At 36.9% G+C, this 16,346-nt stretch overlaps 1 protein-coding gene across 3 annotated transcripts in view; it reads right to left on the reverse strand.

The window, feature by feature from the left end:
- Nucleotides 1–16,346, reverse strand: part of GULP1 (GULP PTB domain containing engulfment adaptor 1) — a 145,670-nt gene that overhangs the window by 47,538 nt on the left and 81,786 nt on the right. For all 3 annotated transcript variants that reach the window (XM_050976787.1, XM_030241596.2, XM_030241592.2), the window contains one exon: nucleotides 15,463–15,524. In XM_050976787.1, coding sequence (XP_050832744.1) covers nucleotides 15,463–15,524 — 62 coding nt within the window. The remainder of the gene's footprint in view (nucleotides 1–15,462; nucleotides 15,525–16,346) is intronic.

Genomic DNA, 16,346 nt, shown 5'->3' on the forward strand with positions numbered 1-16,346 from the left:
ATGTATGGGAAAAGGGCTTAAAAAGGGAGCACTTTGCCAGTGCACAAATGGCAGTGATGCTAATACTAGTAGTATATCATGCTGAAGGCCTGTTGTCCTTTTAATCCCAGATGCACTTCCCATAGCTGATAAATAAAACCAAGGATAACATTTGGCATGTAATAAACAAGGGCAGGAGAAAATGGCAGCGAAAGCAAATTCATTACTGGAGAACATAATTTCTCATCATATATTCCCTGGCTGTGACTGGGTCACACAGGTTCTTTTGATAGCATTCTTTCTTCATGTGTGTTGCAGTGTTCTTTAGCTTTCACATAGAAGAATCCTTTACTTAGAAGCTGGACAAAATGAAGGAGCAAATTAAAGAATGACACATTTTCTAAATTCATCAACTATGCTTAAATTTGGACATACTCTGTGTTTCCAGTTTTGGCTTTTAACACATGTGAAAATAATATATATATATTATTATATATAAATAATATATATATATGTATTTTTTTTTTTTTTTTTTTTTTGGTAGGAGAAACTTTCAGATCCTTTTACTGCAGCAGAAGATATCTGAGTAACCCAAAGACACCATCCTCAAGTTCTTTTACATCCTACAGCTCTTTTACTTCAACCCACACGCTACTGACACACCAAACAATGGCATCTTCTGCTCCTCTGCCACTACTCAGCAACTCTGTAGAGCCTCCATAGCACAGCCAGATACTGCCTCAAAGTTTAAGGATAACTACCAGGAGAAAACCCATCCAATAAGTACAGTATTGAAAAATGTCATCTAGCCTGACCCTACACGTGGCCTGAATTGCTTCTGACTTGTGCAGGAAATGACTGAGCTATCCTGCCACAGATGCTCAATAACATCCTGGTCAGCTCCTGCAACCCTCCTTTGTTACTTTCATATTATTTTAGATTCCATTTAGTTTGTGCCCTCCAAGAATTAAGAACTGGTAGTTTTAAACTGCAGTGCATCTTTAGTTTTACAAGAATTTTCACTGCTGAACCAAAGTTCAGTGAAGGTGTGCACAAGAACCATTCTGTATCAAGACAGCAGAAACAGACCTAATTATCAAACCTGACACTTCTTTCAGAAAGGATATTCAAATGTGAAAAGTCTGACACTAACTGAAGACACATCACACTACTTGAATGCCTCAATTGGAAAATTTATATTCCTGACTGGATTGTTTCCAGCAAAAAAAAAACAAAAATAAATTAATTTATCTTCACTGAAGAAAGCCACCTAAAAAGAATTCATATTCACTATTCTATACATCAAATTTTTGAGCTTCAGAAGTAAAGAATAACAGAGTGGACAGATTTTTCAGCTTTACATGTTCATAACTAGACAGACTTAGTTCTGCACCACATCACCTTGATTTAATTCAAGCATAATTTCTTCATGAAAATTGTAAAGTCAAAGGAGGCCCTTGAATGTACTAAAACATTGTTTTTCATTAAGTCCTAGATATTTTCAAATATCTTAATGTAACAAATTTGACACCATTTGCTGCTTTTTACTTTTTATTTCCATGAACCAGTTGCCAATGCAGTGATTTAATTTACCTTAACCATAAAAATGAAAAATTGCAACAACTCTTACATTCTTTGTACAGATGTGAAATGCAGTGTTAAAAACTCCAGAGCACAGAGACCACTTTGCTTCACTTCCCCCTTCAGCTCTGCAGGTGCCAGCCAGAACCCTGGCCATTCAGCAGGAATTTCACTGTACTGCTCTAGGAGAAAACCTTTAATTGTTATTACTTGTGTAAAGCCACTACCCTACCCAAGCTGAGGTTAAAGATCATCCTCTTCAGCACTCCCAAATGGGAAGGACAGATTCCCACATCCACTGGCCCCTCAAAAAACACACACCTCTCCAGTAAAATGCTACAATTAAAGGTACAGCAATCTAAGACGCCAAGTTGCATCACAGCGACCTGAACACCCAGCATAAGCCATCCAAAGCTGCTGTCCTGGTTGGACAGTTTGGCCCTGCTGAGTTATCACCCTGGTTTTCATTACCCCACTGCTCCTCTGAATGCAGCACCTACTGGTTGGCTCTGTATTACCATCCTGAAACCATCCCTGTTTTTTTACAAATACAGCAAGCTGAAGCTTGAACTCAGTCAAGCTCCATCTATCCTGCTGACTGTTGTTCCTGATACAAATATTAGGTCTATCTCCCCAAAGCAGAGTGCAAACTGAACTGAGACAAAAAACCCTTATGAAGAACCAAGATATGCTGTCAAGTATTTGATAACAAAGCTATCTTAATTCAGAAAACTGACAGAACCACTCTGCTCTACCGATAAAGAGAAGCTTTCTAAAACCAGGAGCATTTTGATGCACTCAGAACTTTTGGGGTGCACTTCTGAGCCAGGGGAGCAAAGAGGCCATGGCACCACTGAGAGCAGCTGCTCCTTCCAAGAGATATTTCCCAGATGAGTTCATTGTTAGGAAGGGCTCTGAGCACAGGCTTCAGATTCTTTCTTTCATAACAACATGCACCAAACCAGCCAGGAGTTTCCATGTGCCAGTTCAAGGTGGGATTGTGCAATTCTGAGCATTAAGCTTGTAGCAACTGAAGCTGGACACAAAGTTCTTATAGGCTTCCTCTGCTCAATGTAAATAAATTCTACAAGTTCTGGAAGAAATTGTGATGTATTTATATAAATATAAATAGTACATCTATGTTAATTAATACAAATCAAAAACTATTGCAGTTATTCTTGCAGTACCAGAAAACACTAACAATATCTTATAAAAGCAGAGATGAAATTCCACAGACGTTTCCCATTTGTGTTTATTTTGATCTAATTTCTACGTCCCTTGTCCTTGACTAACATAATACTGAACTTGTACTATCATGGCAATACAACTTTTGTCATGGAAACACGCAATGATATTATAAATACAGATACGGGAATTCCCTGTGGGACAAAAACTGAAGTCACAGTTAGGAACAAAATCCTCATTTCAACACAAATAGCCTCAGTAATAGGAACAAATAACTATTGTCCCTGACTCTCAGTTTATTAAAGACCTTTTCCAGTTAATTGTGAAATAAGAAATGGCCTGTTTTAAGGACACTGCATTGCTTCTGAATCAGGACTTTTAATACTGCAAGGCTTTCTGCACCATAATTAGAATAAATGACTCCTGATTTAATTCTTGATTCAGGGAATCGATGTGCTGTCAAACAGGGGACAAGCAGCACGCTAGGAAAGGACTATTCTGAAGAAAGAGACATGAATGTGTGCAGCTAATGCTTTAGCAGCTTGGAAATACAATATAAATTTTGGTTGGCTTCTCAAAGGACCCAAAATTTTGGACAGAGCCTCAATTTGTTTTTTTTTTTTTTTTAAGCTATCATTACCAGAGAAGATCACCCTTAAAATCTAGTATCTTAACTTTGAGTGCAATAAATAATTTATACATACATTCTGTGGGCAAGATAATAGACACCATGGGGCAGATACAGGTGCTGAGGAGAGTTAAAGGACAGGAACATGAAGTGTGAAACTTTGTTGCTTTTTTTTATTGATTGATTGATTTTTTTTCCCTAAACTGTAGATTTCCTACACTAAGAACCACTTAATTAGTAAAAAAAGAATAAGCCTAATGTTTTATTAGTAATGTAACTTCAGTGGGAAAATATGTTGAGTGAGTATGCAAAATGCAATTCACAATCACATGGCTAATCTACATGAATATGCTAAATTAAATACTACATTCACAGAAATTAATATCAGCATTCGATACAAGTGGAAAAGAAAATGTCTGTGCTCAACTAAAAAGGATTTTTTTTTCTTTGCTCCTAGAAACTACTTCCTAAGTTCCATTTGCTTCTTTAAGGTCTTGGTAGTTTTATATGAATGACACATATAGACATCTTTCTCACCTGCTATATTCACTGAACACTCAGAAATTTTCAGAGAGTATTTGACTGGGATAGCCAAGTCAAAATCAAATTAGTTACTTGTGGAAGAAACTAATTCTGAAGGGAGAAAAGGTCCATGCAGCAGATAAACACACAGGGAACAAAGCAGATTCCCTTAAAACTGCAACATGATTGAAATTCTGACAAAATATCTTCAAGTGGGTATCTTGGAAAAAAAGAAAAAGGACAGGGCAACCTGCACTGGTTCTGAGTGCTTTGATTATTTGGACTAAAAAGGGGCAAAAACAACTTTTGGGAGGCAAACTGGAGAAGCAAATGAATGGCAGGGGCTGGAGAGGAAATGGCTCTGCAACCACAGCAGCTCAACAGGGATTTCATCTACTATGGGTTCATGACTAGAGCACAAGGTAAGCTGGTCAAGGATTTTTGGGAATTGCATTCAAAATTTTAATGGGAAAACACAAACACGTTAGAAATCTTCCTTTCCAAGGCTGGGAATGTACCCTTACATACCTCTGCCTTGTTGTCTGTGCAAGTGCTGCTGCACAGAACACAAACCCTGCTCTAAATCCCTCTTCTTCAACTCCAGCACAGATTCTGGAAACAAGGACAACTTAGGAAATGGGCCTCAACAAGAAAAGCACCTTCCATTGGTTTAGCTGTACTGGATCTTCCACTTTTCCTCCAGGGAACTGGAAGTGTCTTCTCTTGATGATTTCTGTTTTATGAGCCTGTCTATATTGTCTCTCATCAATCTGTTTTTCAGAAGAAACTCCCTTCTTTACACATAATCTCTCATAAAAGACAGCTATAAAACAGATGTGACCACCATAATTCAACACCTGGCCTTCAGGCACTTGAAGAATATCCATAACACAGTTTTTTTCAAAATCTGGCCGGATGAGAGTATTTTAAAAAATTGTTTGGAACAGAAATAACTGTCTCTTTATGTTATCATTTAACAAATGTGAAGAGCACTACTAAAACACAGAAGATAGTTTTCCCACTGAACAGTATAAAATAGAAAGCTGAATTTTCTTATTAGACTGATTATTTTAGCAAAATGCAAAAATATTTCAACCTGGCAACATCAGATATGAAATGAAACCACCATTATCATGACTTTAGATCTACCAGCAGATGAGATGAACATCTTGGATGAACTTTTTAGGAGAACATAACTGAGATGGAAAGTAATCTGAAAATTATTTTACAACGGCAATTAATCCAACAAAATATTGGCTTTCACTTCTTACTTCATAAAAAAATAATATTTTCCAATAAAAGACCTCCATTTGGTGCTGAAGTGGTAAAATCAATCTAGACTAGATCATTACAGTGATCCTCATGTCATTAGGTGAACATAGATTCAGAAAAGTTTGATTCTGTATTTAAAAATCCTCCACATAAGGATTTGGAGTCTTCCCTAAATAGCAACCTAATCCTTTTCACTGCAAGAGCAGGTATTGAGAAGACATTTAATCTTGAGCTCAAGGTATAAAAGCAGAGTTCAAAATTTGGGGTCTGATTTGAGAACAGAGATTTGGGGCAGATAAGCAGAAAACCTTCAGTATTACCACTGTTTCTTATCTTTAAGCTGAGGATAATAAGTCACCCATTTCTTATCTGCATTATCATTTAATATCCCAACTGAGAAGAAAGCTCATGAGAGAAGTCCAAGGTCTTCTGTTGCCTACTTTTTCTGAGCTTTGATCTATGACTATTTGCATCAGGGTTGCACCTACAGCCTCTCTCTCATTATTCTAGAGGCTGCACAAACATCAAAAAGATAGCCCTTAGCTTCAAAGAATTTATGATCTAATGAACTGTGATAAATTGCAGTAACCCCTTGGAAATGCACAGCACAGTTTCAGTAAGTACCTCTGAGTGTTACTGATGAAAATCAATATAAAACATCGACTGTATTCTTCCTCATACACATCAAACAGCCAACACTAACACAAATAAAAAGCTATAACCAGCACAAAATTAACAAAGTGTTCTGTCACACGGCACACACTCAGAGTGCTTCAGCAGATTTCAAAGATATAAAAAACTGAAGAGGTCCCACCTTTCCACCTGCCTCTCTTCAAAACCCAAAATTTAACCCCTAAACTCATTCCCTAGTTTTAAAGATTTAAGATTATTCTGAACATTAGGTATTCACATGCAATTTTGGGGAACGCTTTACATTTTGAGAATGCGTTTGCCTTTGAGAGTTTCAGGTCCTCAATGCCTCATAAAGTGAGGACATGGCCTCTAAACTCTGACTTAAGAAGACCTATAAATTCCTGATTGTAATGGATTTTTCCACAATAAACCTCTAATCATGAGTAAACTAGATTTCCCTCCCAGTTAATCTTTTAGTTCTAATTAACATGATTTGTTGAGTTATTTATCTGTCCTTGTAGTTTCTCCCTGCTCAGAAGCATTGGGAGCAATAGCAACAGTACAACATAGGGTTAAAGGACCTTTCTAGGTCATGCTTCAAGTTATCTTTGCCTTCAAGTGCAACCCTTGGTTTTACATATTGCAAAAATTTAATGGACATCCTTGTTTCTACATTTTCCCTATTTTTAGTAATACAACAGCAACACATTGAAAAACAGCTTGTAAAGCAGTAGGACCTGCCCCATTTAGAATTTCCTTAAAGATTCAGAATGAAGAGAATATTAGTCATGAAAATACTGAAGAAAAAAAATTAAGATTTAGACCAGTGTAACCCATCATTCCCTTTTAGTGGCACATAATAATTGCTAGTGAAAATGCAAAACATTTCAAACAAAGCTTTACAAATAACTTAATGTGAATATTTCTCCTCTGCTATGGTCCAAACCAGAAATTATTAGTTCCTCTATTAGGTTACATCTAACATTCTCATATTCAAAGTTCAAAATGCTTGTTAAAACAGGCCAAGATTAGTTTTACCCTTTCTGAGCCAGAGAAATCAGATGAAGGCATTTCTGAAATATTTATTGCCATCCAGGATCCACAGCTGACTAGTGTACATTACTATTTTATGAAAGTTAATAAAGTCAGGGACTGCAGCTGGTGGTTTGTCTGATGGTTTAAAGAGGAAGAATCCTCACGGAGATCAGCATATTAAAAACTTTTCCTGAATGGTGAACAGCCTGGCTGTTGGACAGACTCCTGTAGTCTTGGCTCTGTTTTTAAAATTGTATCTCATTGTAGAATTGTCTGTTAAAAATATTGTGCCATTCTCTTATTTTCTATAAACCAGCTCTGTTTCTAGTTTATGGAAAGGCTGAGATCAAATATGGGAGAAAAGAAAGAGTAATTTCATTAAATCTGCAGGCCTGATTTAATTTAAAGCAAACCAATCTAGAAACAGCTGTGGGCCACCTAGCCCACAAGAACAATACTCCAGAAGTTTGAACCCTACTAATTCCAGTGTCAGACATGCAACTCACTTGATACTTGACAGTGCAGAGGCTGAAAGGCCTTCTTCCAGAACCCTCACATTCCCACAGCTGCCAGCTCTCATGGAAATAGAGCTGCAGAGAGAATCCCAGAGGAGATGCTAATGAGCCTAATTGGCAGTTCCAAGCAGACTTGGGGAGAGGCAAGGGAATAAATATGAGCAACAGAGAAAGAACAGAGAGGGATATGGAGGGTTGAGTAAACCTTTGTTGACCCTAAGGTCCCTGCACACTCTTTCTTCCTTTGTTAATTCTGACTGGACAAACCTCTGAGCTTTATGCATTGGTTTGGAACAGGCAGATCACTCACTGCTACTTAGTCAGGGAGTGCCTGCTCTTATCCAGGGCTGAGGAGCTCATGACTCTGAGTATCACAGACTTTAGAAGATTAACACTCAAATAATAACTGAGTCTTTCTCTGAAGAATAGGAAAATGACATTGTAAAATCTGCTATGAAGCTTCTAATGATTTTGCGATTTCTAATGATTTTGTGACTTTTGTCTCAACAATCTCATTGCTCACCTCTTTTGAGACAATACCAGGGAAGGCCAGAGATGCAACTGTTCAGAACATACTTTTAAACTCATAGTTAACATGGTATCTTTACAAATATGCTTCAGATGCTGCATTCAGTACTAAACCACAGAATCAGTTAGGTTGAGAAGGGCCCCTAAGATCATTGGATGCAACTGTTAACCCAGCACTTCAATGTCCTTAGTGCTACATTCACATGGTTTTTGACCACTGTCAGGGCTGTTGATTCCACCTCTTCCCTGGGCAGCCTGTTCCATACCTGACTACCCTTTCAGTGAAGAAAGTTTCCCTAATATCCAACCCAAACCTTCCCTGACACAACTTGAGCCAATTCCCCTTGTCCTGTCACTTCCTACTTTAGAGAAGACACTAACCCCCACTTGTCTACAATCTCTTTTCAGGTACATATAGAGAGCAATAAGGTTTTCCTTCAACCTCATTTTGGCCATGGGGAAAAAAGCTGGGGAGCATCTGGTGCTCCCTCAGCAGTTCCTCATAGGACTTGAGCTCTAAATGCAATATTATGAAGAACTGCTGTTGAGAGTTGCTATTACTACTACAGAAAAACCTCCACGTGTCTTTTCTATGAAAATAAATACATTCTACTTTCAGAACTTTTTGGATTAACACTTAAACACAGGGCTGTTCTTCACTCCAACAAACAACGCTTCTACACCAAGAAGCACAATTAAGAAGAATATTAACCATAATCTACATGAAGAATAATGAATTATATAACAAAAATAACCTAAAGTGTGTACCTAGCATAAGTTGGGCCTCAGGTGCTATGCTGTTCACCAATGTGCCCTGTTAATCCCACCATCCATGCCAGAGAAACCAACACCACAGAATGCCCTGATGTGGATTTTCCAACTCAACCAAAACATTATACATACTTAGGAACCCAAAACTTGTAGTAAAAGGATTAAAAAAGCTCTGAGCCAGAAAGAAGTTTACCATGCATGTATAAACTATGTGCCACACAATCTGCATAATTCCCAGAAGCATTCCTGCCTCCCTGAACAGCTGCCTGAGCATCCAGCTAGAGCTGGCAGAGATACAGAGGGGAGGGCATGGAACGGGATGTGGCACAGGCAACATAGGAGGAATACAGATATCTTTTCCAGGCATGCAGGGATGAATTTAGAAAAGCCAAGCCTAAGCTGGGGTTGACAGCAGTGAGGAATGTGACAGAGAAGGTGATGGTCACAAAAATGGAGCTGCACTTTTTCAGCCCGAGGGGGATGAGCCTGGTGTACACCTGTCGATGTGCACGCATGGCTGAGAGTCACAAGCTGAACAAAATCACAACCAGATCTCAGGCAAAAGAAGTCAGAATGGTAGGGATATGTCCTGGAACTGGCTGCCAAGAGACTCTGAATCTCTGCCCTTAATGGCATTTAAAGCTCAATTGCATAAGGCTCTGTTTTGTACCACCTGGCTTTGAAATAATTTCTCAAGATGGGAATCAGCTGGATCATCTCCAGAGGTCCTTCCAAACTACATTACACTAGATTCTTCCACTTAATTCCCAAAGCAAATCCTAATCCAAATGCAGGACAGCCAAGGGACAACTCCAACATTCAAGGATATACAGGGCATTCCCCCTTCCTAAAACTAAGGGTGTTTCAATGTCCAACAATGACCTCAATCTTTTGCAGGTTTGTATTTTCAATCCAGATTATAGTTGTTAGAAATTATATCAATGTGTGAAATAACTGATTTTAGAACTTTCTACCAGAAAAATTTCTCTCAAGCTCTTAAACTGTTTAAAAATATTTTTTTCTCTGATGGGAGAGGTGCAAATTAGACTGTTTAAATCAGAGATGATGAAAAAGTGTAATTAAGCATCCAGGCTGCTAAATAAATGGATGTGATGGCAATTTATGTGAGAGAAGCAAACTTCCTGGATCCAAAGGAAACCTAAAACTTGCTCAGGGTAGGAAATACTTTAGGGCTGTGGTGGACCACATATCAGCTTCAATGTAGACAAGGGGCTCTGTCTCCATCCTGTTTTATGACATTTTTAACATCCTACTGCATTACTGAGAGGGGGACTCCAATGACTTTTCAGACCCTATGCTGAATGCCATTAATTGGTGTGAAGGATTTGTGATTCCTGCCAAGAAACTCCAGCCCCCATAACTTTCTTGTGCTGCAAATATTTTGTAGTTGTAACTGAAGTTATTCACACAGGACTCAGAAATTTCAAGGAAAATGGAGCTTATGAAAAACCCAAAGGATGACAAGCAGAACATTAAAGAAGATGACCAGTAGGTTTTGATCTGTTTGGAGAACAGATCAAAACCTACTGGTATGTCCTCCAGTAGGAGTTTATAAAGTATTGACAAATATGACCAGTGGGTTTTTGGAATTTTTTTTTTTTTTTTTTTTGGTTCCTAACTGGAACCTACCACAAATATTTCACTGAAACACATAGGTCCTATTTTTTCCTTTTCCAGAAAAAGGAAAGAAATGAAACATCATCCATTATACTAAAGTGCCTTGTATTACTATACACAAATGGATTTTAAAGAAGAAACACTGGAATTGCTCATAAATTTGATTCTTTTCTTGAAGGAGACCAACTTCTGGAGAGTACAAGCAATCAAACCAAGTCTGTTGAGAGTACCTGTTGCAGACTTTAAATATTTTATATTTCATTTGCATGTTTATTCATCTTTGGTATAATGAGCCCCCATTTAATGACCGTAATGTATCAGAAATAACTAAGAAGTTCAAATTTGCATTGCCTTGTAAAATTAAAATTTTTTGCTTTCCTATCTCATTTGGGTATTTTCACAAAACTAATTTTTCTTGTGCTTAAACAGTAAATTAATTATGATCACATGTACAACATTTTGGAACTCTAATGAAAGTTAATTGGTATTAAGTCATTAATTCTAATTATAATAAATTTAAAGTAGTAAAACTCATTATTTCTCATAATTTCTCTTCCACTACAGTAGTTCCTAATTTTCAACATTTTTGTGCTCTGTTTGAAATATCTTGCTGTATCTAACTTCACCACATATCTTAAATAGTGTGCCTTGTAACTCTGCTGACTTGGGAAAGCTACATACAATTTACCATTTGACATTTTTTCATTACTTTTAATGACACAGTCATGATCATTCTGCTGAAATGCTGACTGGATAGAAAAAGAGAATTTCTATAGCAATAGCAAAAAAAAATTTGTACAAGTAGAAGTGCAGTTTATGCCATAAAAATGTGGCTTTGATAATACTGTACACTAAAATTATAGCAAAATGCAAATATTCAAAAGACAGAAATGCATCTAGAGCCCTGCAACCATAGTGACATCATCTGACCAAATTGCCTGCTCCACAAGAGTATTACTGGCCATTCAATGATGATAAAAAATACATGGAATAAGAAATAGCATATAGTTGAGAATCTAAATAAACTGTTTATTGTCCTACAGTGAAGACTAAGAGTTTTAGGTACTGCCAAGGGAGGTCTTTTATTACAGACTCACAGAATCACAGAATCATTTGGGTTGGAAAAGACCTTCTAGATCATAAATTGTGACCAACACTCAATTCCTTTTTTGAATGTTTCATTTAACTCTAAGCTTTCAAATTGAAACTACTACATCAAGAATCAAACCTGCAGCTGACAATATAAAAACTCTGAGAGTGTGAAGCAAGCATTAGGCCAGTGAGCACTGGGGAGCTGTGACATCCCTGGGTGAAACACCCTCCCCCAAGGGTTTAATGTGCCCTCACTTGCCATGGAAGGGAGCAGCACTTCTGCCTCGCGCAAGGTCAGAGCCACTGACCCCTGCCTTGCCAGCAGCCAACATAAACACCAGGCTGGCAAAGCACAGCCTCTCTCTGCAGAAATGGAAAGCTGTGCATGTGGAAGTGTGATCTAAGCCTAAAAATAAGCAAGTGACTCCAGAGGGGATTGCAGACACAATTACTGCAGAAGGACATAGTAAACATGGTTGGTTGGGGCAGCTTTTGAGTGGCAGAAAGGCACCACTCAGGGGATGACAACCAACAGCCCTTTTTTAAAGGTTGCAGTCTTATTCCATTATAAACTCACACTGATCACTTTTGTTTTACAGAAAGGAAGCTGGCCTCAAATCAAAAGAATTGCCTTGAGGGCAAAAGAGAGCTTTTTCTTTACAATACAGAAAAAGCCACAAATATCCCTTCTTAATTAAGGACCAGTACAGAAAAAAATTAACACGAGAGAATTTTGGGGTTGCCTTAGAATTTTATATCTGGGTGATATTAAAACTGTCATGCCACCACACCAATATTTGGTATTGTATTATAAAAATTTTAAATTATCTTTCTGGGGGGGGGGAAGTATGACCAATATGCTTTCATTTGTAGTGACACAGTTAAAAAAATATAGGAGCACAAACTGATGTCAAAATTCTGGCTTCATTAAACAAAGGTCACATATCCAGAGCATGCTGAAGTGTGCAGAATCTTATTATCAGTGCCTTTTGATAGACCAAGATATTAGTAAGATATGAGAAAAAAAAAAGGACCCAAGAAAAAATACTAAACAAACACAAAAAAATTACAGTAATGGAACAAAAGCAAACAAAACAAAACTGAAGAAGGAAAATAAACACCCCTGTCCAATCCCCCCTACTCCCCACAAATAAAAAATCCCAAAGCCTGATTGGCTTACACCATGCAAAATAATGCCAAAATCAACTGATTTCAAAACAGCAAAGTAGGAGTGGGTGTGTCGGAAAAGAGAGAGAAATTCAAGACACTTTTATATTTCAGGGCTTCCTTAGGAGACTCAGGTTTCCTGCGTTTTACTTGCGGAAGAAACAACTCAGCTCATGTTTTCTTCCAAAGAGGATTATGGCCATAAATCATCCTGTGGGTGCGTGTTCTAAGAGATAACATGACATTACTAATTCTCTGCAAAAAAGGTCCTCTACAAATGGTAGAGAAAAAAGGCCACTTGTTAATATTGCAGGTTTCTTTTAATTTCCAGTGAAATTTGCTAGGATTTTTTTTTTAATAACAGTCAACTCATGAACTGCATTTTATCAAGAACTGTCTTAGGAATCAACAAAACCTCATCTTTCCCAGTAAGCTCTGCCCATGTTCTGATCATTTCAGATTAGTGTCAGAGAAACTATTTTTGTGTCTTATAAAGAACAGAAACCACTTTTCCATCCACAATAATCTGCATCCAAAAAACTGGGGAGTAGAATACAGCTCACTTGCTCATGGACAAATGAGATCTCTGGTGTTACTCTCCATCAAACTGATCTGATTTTCTGAACATGTCATTCTTCACTCACATGATTACTTTTTAAAATAGATCAGATTAAGGGTTGTCTTTTTATCCCAACAAACATGGAAGACACATGAACTGAAGGTCAGAGAATTGGAACAATTTGGGCAAAAAAATCAATAAGTCTTGTTCAATTCTTGTGTTATGAAGGTTTTCTGAAGCTTTAAATCATTATTTCACAACACAGTTACAAGTTATCAAATCAATGAGACATTTCACTTAAAACCCAAAATGCTGCAAACCCCAAATAAGGTACTGGTGGATACATAATTTGCTCTTAAAGTGAAAAATACTGTGAAATTTAATGAGAATGATACTTGAAAACTGAGGTGGAAATATCATCTAGATTTATTATGGTTATGCCTGCATATGCCAGCTGAGTTCATAAAAGCTGTATGAATTTATTCAAGGTGTCCATAAATAAACAGGGTAGGGAATCCCATACCCTTTACACTCCAGTTAAAGAGCAGAGCAATTTTTTGCTTGCTTTGAATCAAATGACTGATAGTTCTAAATAAGAATTTTCTGCTGTGATCCAAATGAAAAATGGGTTTAATTTCTTTTAAAAAAACCCACCAAAACCCAATATATATGGCTTTAAAATCTCAGTTTCCTACAAGTGTTCTGACAGACCTTAGAAGCCACCACAAAGGTGGAGGAGATCCTGGAATAAACAACAAACAGGAGCAGAACTGGAGAGAACACTTAGGCACATACCAGCCTAAATAAGTGGAAAGACAATTTGGACCAAAAGTCTTCCTTTAGATTGGAAATCTCCATTCTTTTCTTCTGCTCCAAAAGTTGCTGATGCTGTTATTTCTGCAGTTACTACCATCTTGCACCATCCTCTTTATTCTAATTGTTTTTCTGCACAGCTGCACTGACGCCTACTCACCAGATCTGCTCTTAGGCAAGACAATGAAACATGAAAGATGAAGGAGGTTTCGTTTTTCTCTCAAAGACCAGAAATGAACAGACATTGTTCAGTGCTTTGAAAAAACTCATGGCTTCAGCTTGCTCCTAAACCAGATGGCACAGTCACCACAGCAAGTAATCCTCCCTCTGAAGAAGTGTAATATAAAGCCAAGGTGTCTGGCAAGGCTATTCAGTTAAACAGTAACACATCCTTTGGACAAGAATTCACTTGGAGAACATACAGAATAAAAACACATCCAAAACCTGGCTACTTCAATGGGAAGTTGAGTCTCTTTCTCATATTAGCCAAAACCTGGCTACTATGAGACAGAGACTTAAGTTCCTATTACAAACTCTTGTTCACTCTGTGGCAATGCTAAGCCAAAGAAAATTGCAAATACAAAAGCAGAGAACACTAATGTATAAACCTGAGTCTGGCCCATGAAACAAATATTTATGGATATATATATATATATATATATATATATATATATATATATATATACACACACACACACATATATATATATTTATATATATATATTATATATATATGTAAAAATTTTGACACTAGGAATTTTCACATTGATTTTTATTGACTATTTTAAGAAAGGTTTTTATATTAAGAAATACCAATCATAAGAAAATGTAATCCAGAACAGCCCACAATAGAATTTTATTGAGTTATATTCTCAGCTTGAGCAAATAATTGCAGATTCCTCAGTTTACTCTGAGTTATGTTGATGGCTGCATATTCTCTCCTCCTTTTAAAAAACTATCTTCTAAGCTGGTATTTAGGTAAGTATTTAGGAACCTTTAAGTTCTAAAGCATTTAGGTAAGATGTATTTCCTGTCAAGGGATACCATTAGACAAATTGAAACATTACTTATATAAACTTATCTCACTGTAATTGGGAAAAGAAAATTAAAGAAAGGCTTCTGGCAGAAATGCCATTATTGTTCTACTACATTTCCTGAGTATCTGACATTTCAATATACCCAACAGAAAGGGTTGTTACTCGTTGCCTTTGATATTGTTCAAAATAAGTTTGTACCATTAATTTTAATACTATTATAAGCATGCAGCATGCAGATGTTAAATTCCTTTGCACTCAAAACCTCCATCCATTTACAAAAACATCATAAAGCAGAGAAGGAACACTAATTTGCTTTCTAGTAAACCATAGCTCAGAACAAGAATCAACTGGCCATTAAAAACAGAACACTTGCAAAACAGTCATTTACTAAGCTTGTCTTCATTATTTCATCTGGCAAATCTGTCTCTGCAATCTTCAAGTTAAAAACAAGATAGAATGTGCTGCATTCTAAAGGTATGAGGAGAAAATAACTTCATATTTTCTTACCTTTGCATTATAGGGAATATAATGCTTTGATAAGGCTTCAGGAGTGTGCATCCATGTTTTGTCTACAGAAAAGCAAAATAAAAGAAGCACTGAATAGGTTATTCAATTGTTAACTTATGTATAATAGTATCTCTGTGGACAAGTTCAACAATCATCCTCTTACTTAAAAACCAGCTGTCTGAAGTGGTTAGAGGGGCTGGAGGGAAATATCTCACACCTTCCCAAACACTTAGAAGAAAGAACCTGCTTCTTTCTGTTGGGCACATTTCTTATTTTAACCAAAATGGTTTTCCGTAAGAACTACAACTGCTCCCCACAAATTTATTAACTGGTCTGAGGTTGTTTGCTGGTTCTGTCTCAGATCAGGATTTTCTGCATCCTGCTGTTTAAAGCACTGACTGCAGCTTGCGCATGTAATGATGCTTTTTGATGAATTATGTGCTTTTTTCCTAATGAATTATCAAGATATTAAAGGGACAAACAAAAATTTAACCAAGTTGCAACTGACAAAAGAAAGCCCTAATCCTTTAAAAGGAAAGAAATCCAAAAAAAGAAAAGGAATGAACATCAGATTCATAAGTTTTAGATCTGATTTATAAGTTCAGATCATCTGTAATTTTTCCATACCTATGTTAAACAAATTTGCATAGTTATCCTTTAACTTTCCCACTACAATACTGTGTTATTCTCTTGCTTTTCCTCCTGCATGGACCTAATTCTGTAATTATTGGTCAAATACATCTTCTCCTCTTCCTTTAATGGCCTTTTTGAATGTTCTACACAATTTAGGATGGAATTCCAAACATTAAGGAAAAGCTTCTTTTTATTACAAATCTTAGAAACAAATTTTCAAAAGTTTTCTCATTTGAGAGAATTTAAGAAAA

Source organism: Serinus canaria, chromosome 7 (genome assembly GCF_022539315.1).
Source record: "Serinus canaria isolate serCan28SL12 chromosome 7, serCan2020, whole genome shotgun sequence".
NCBI lineage: Eukaryota > Metazoa > Chordata > Aves > Passeriformes > Fringillidae > Serinus > Serinus canaria.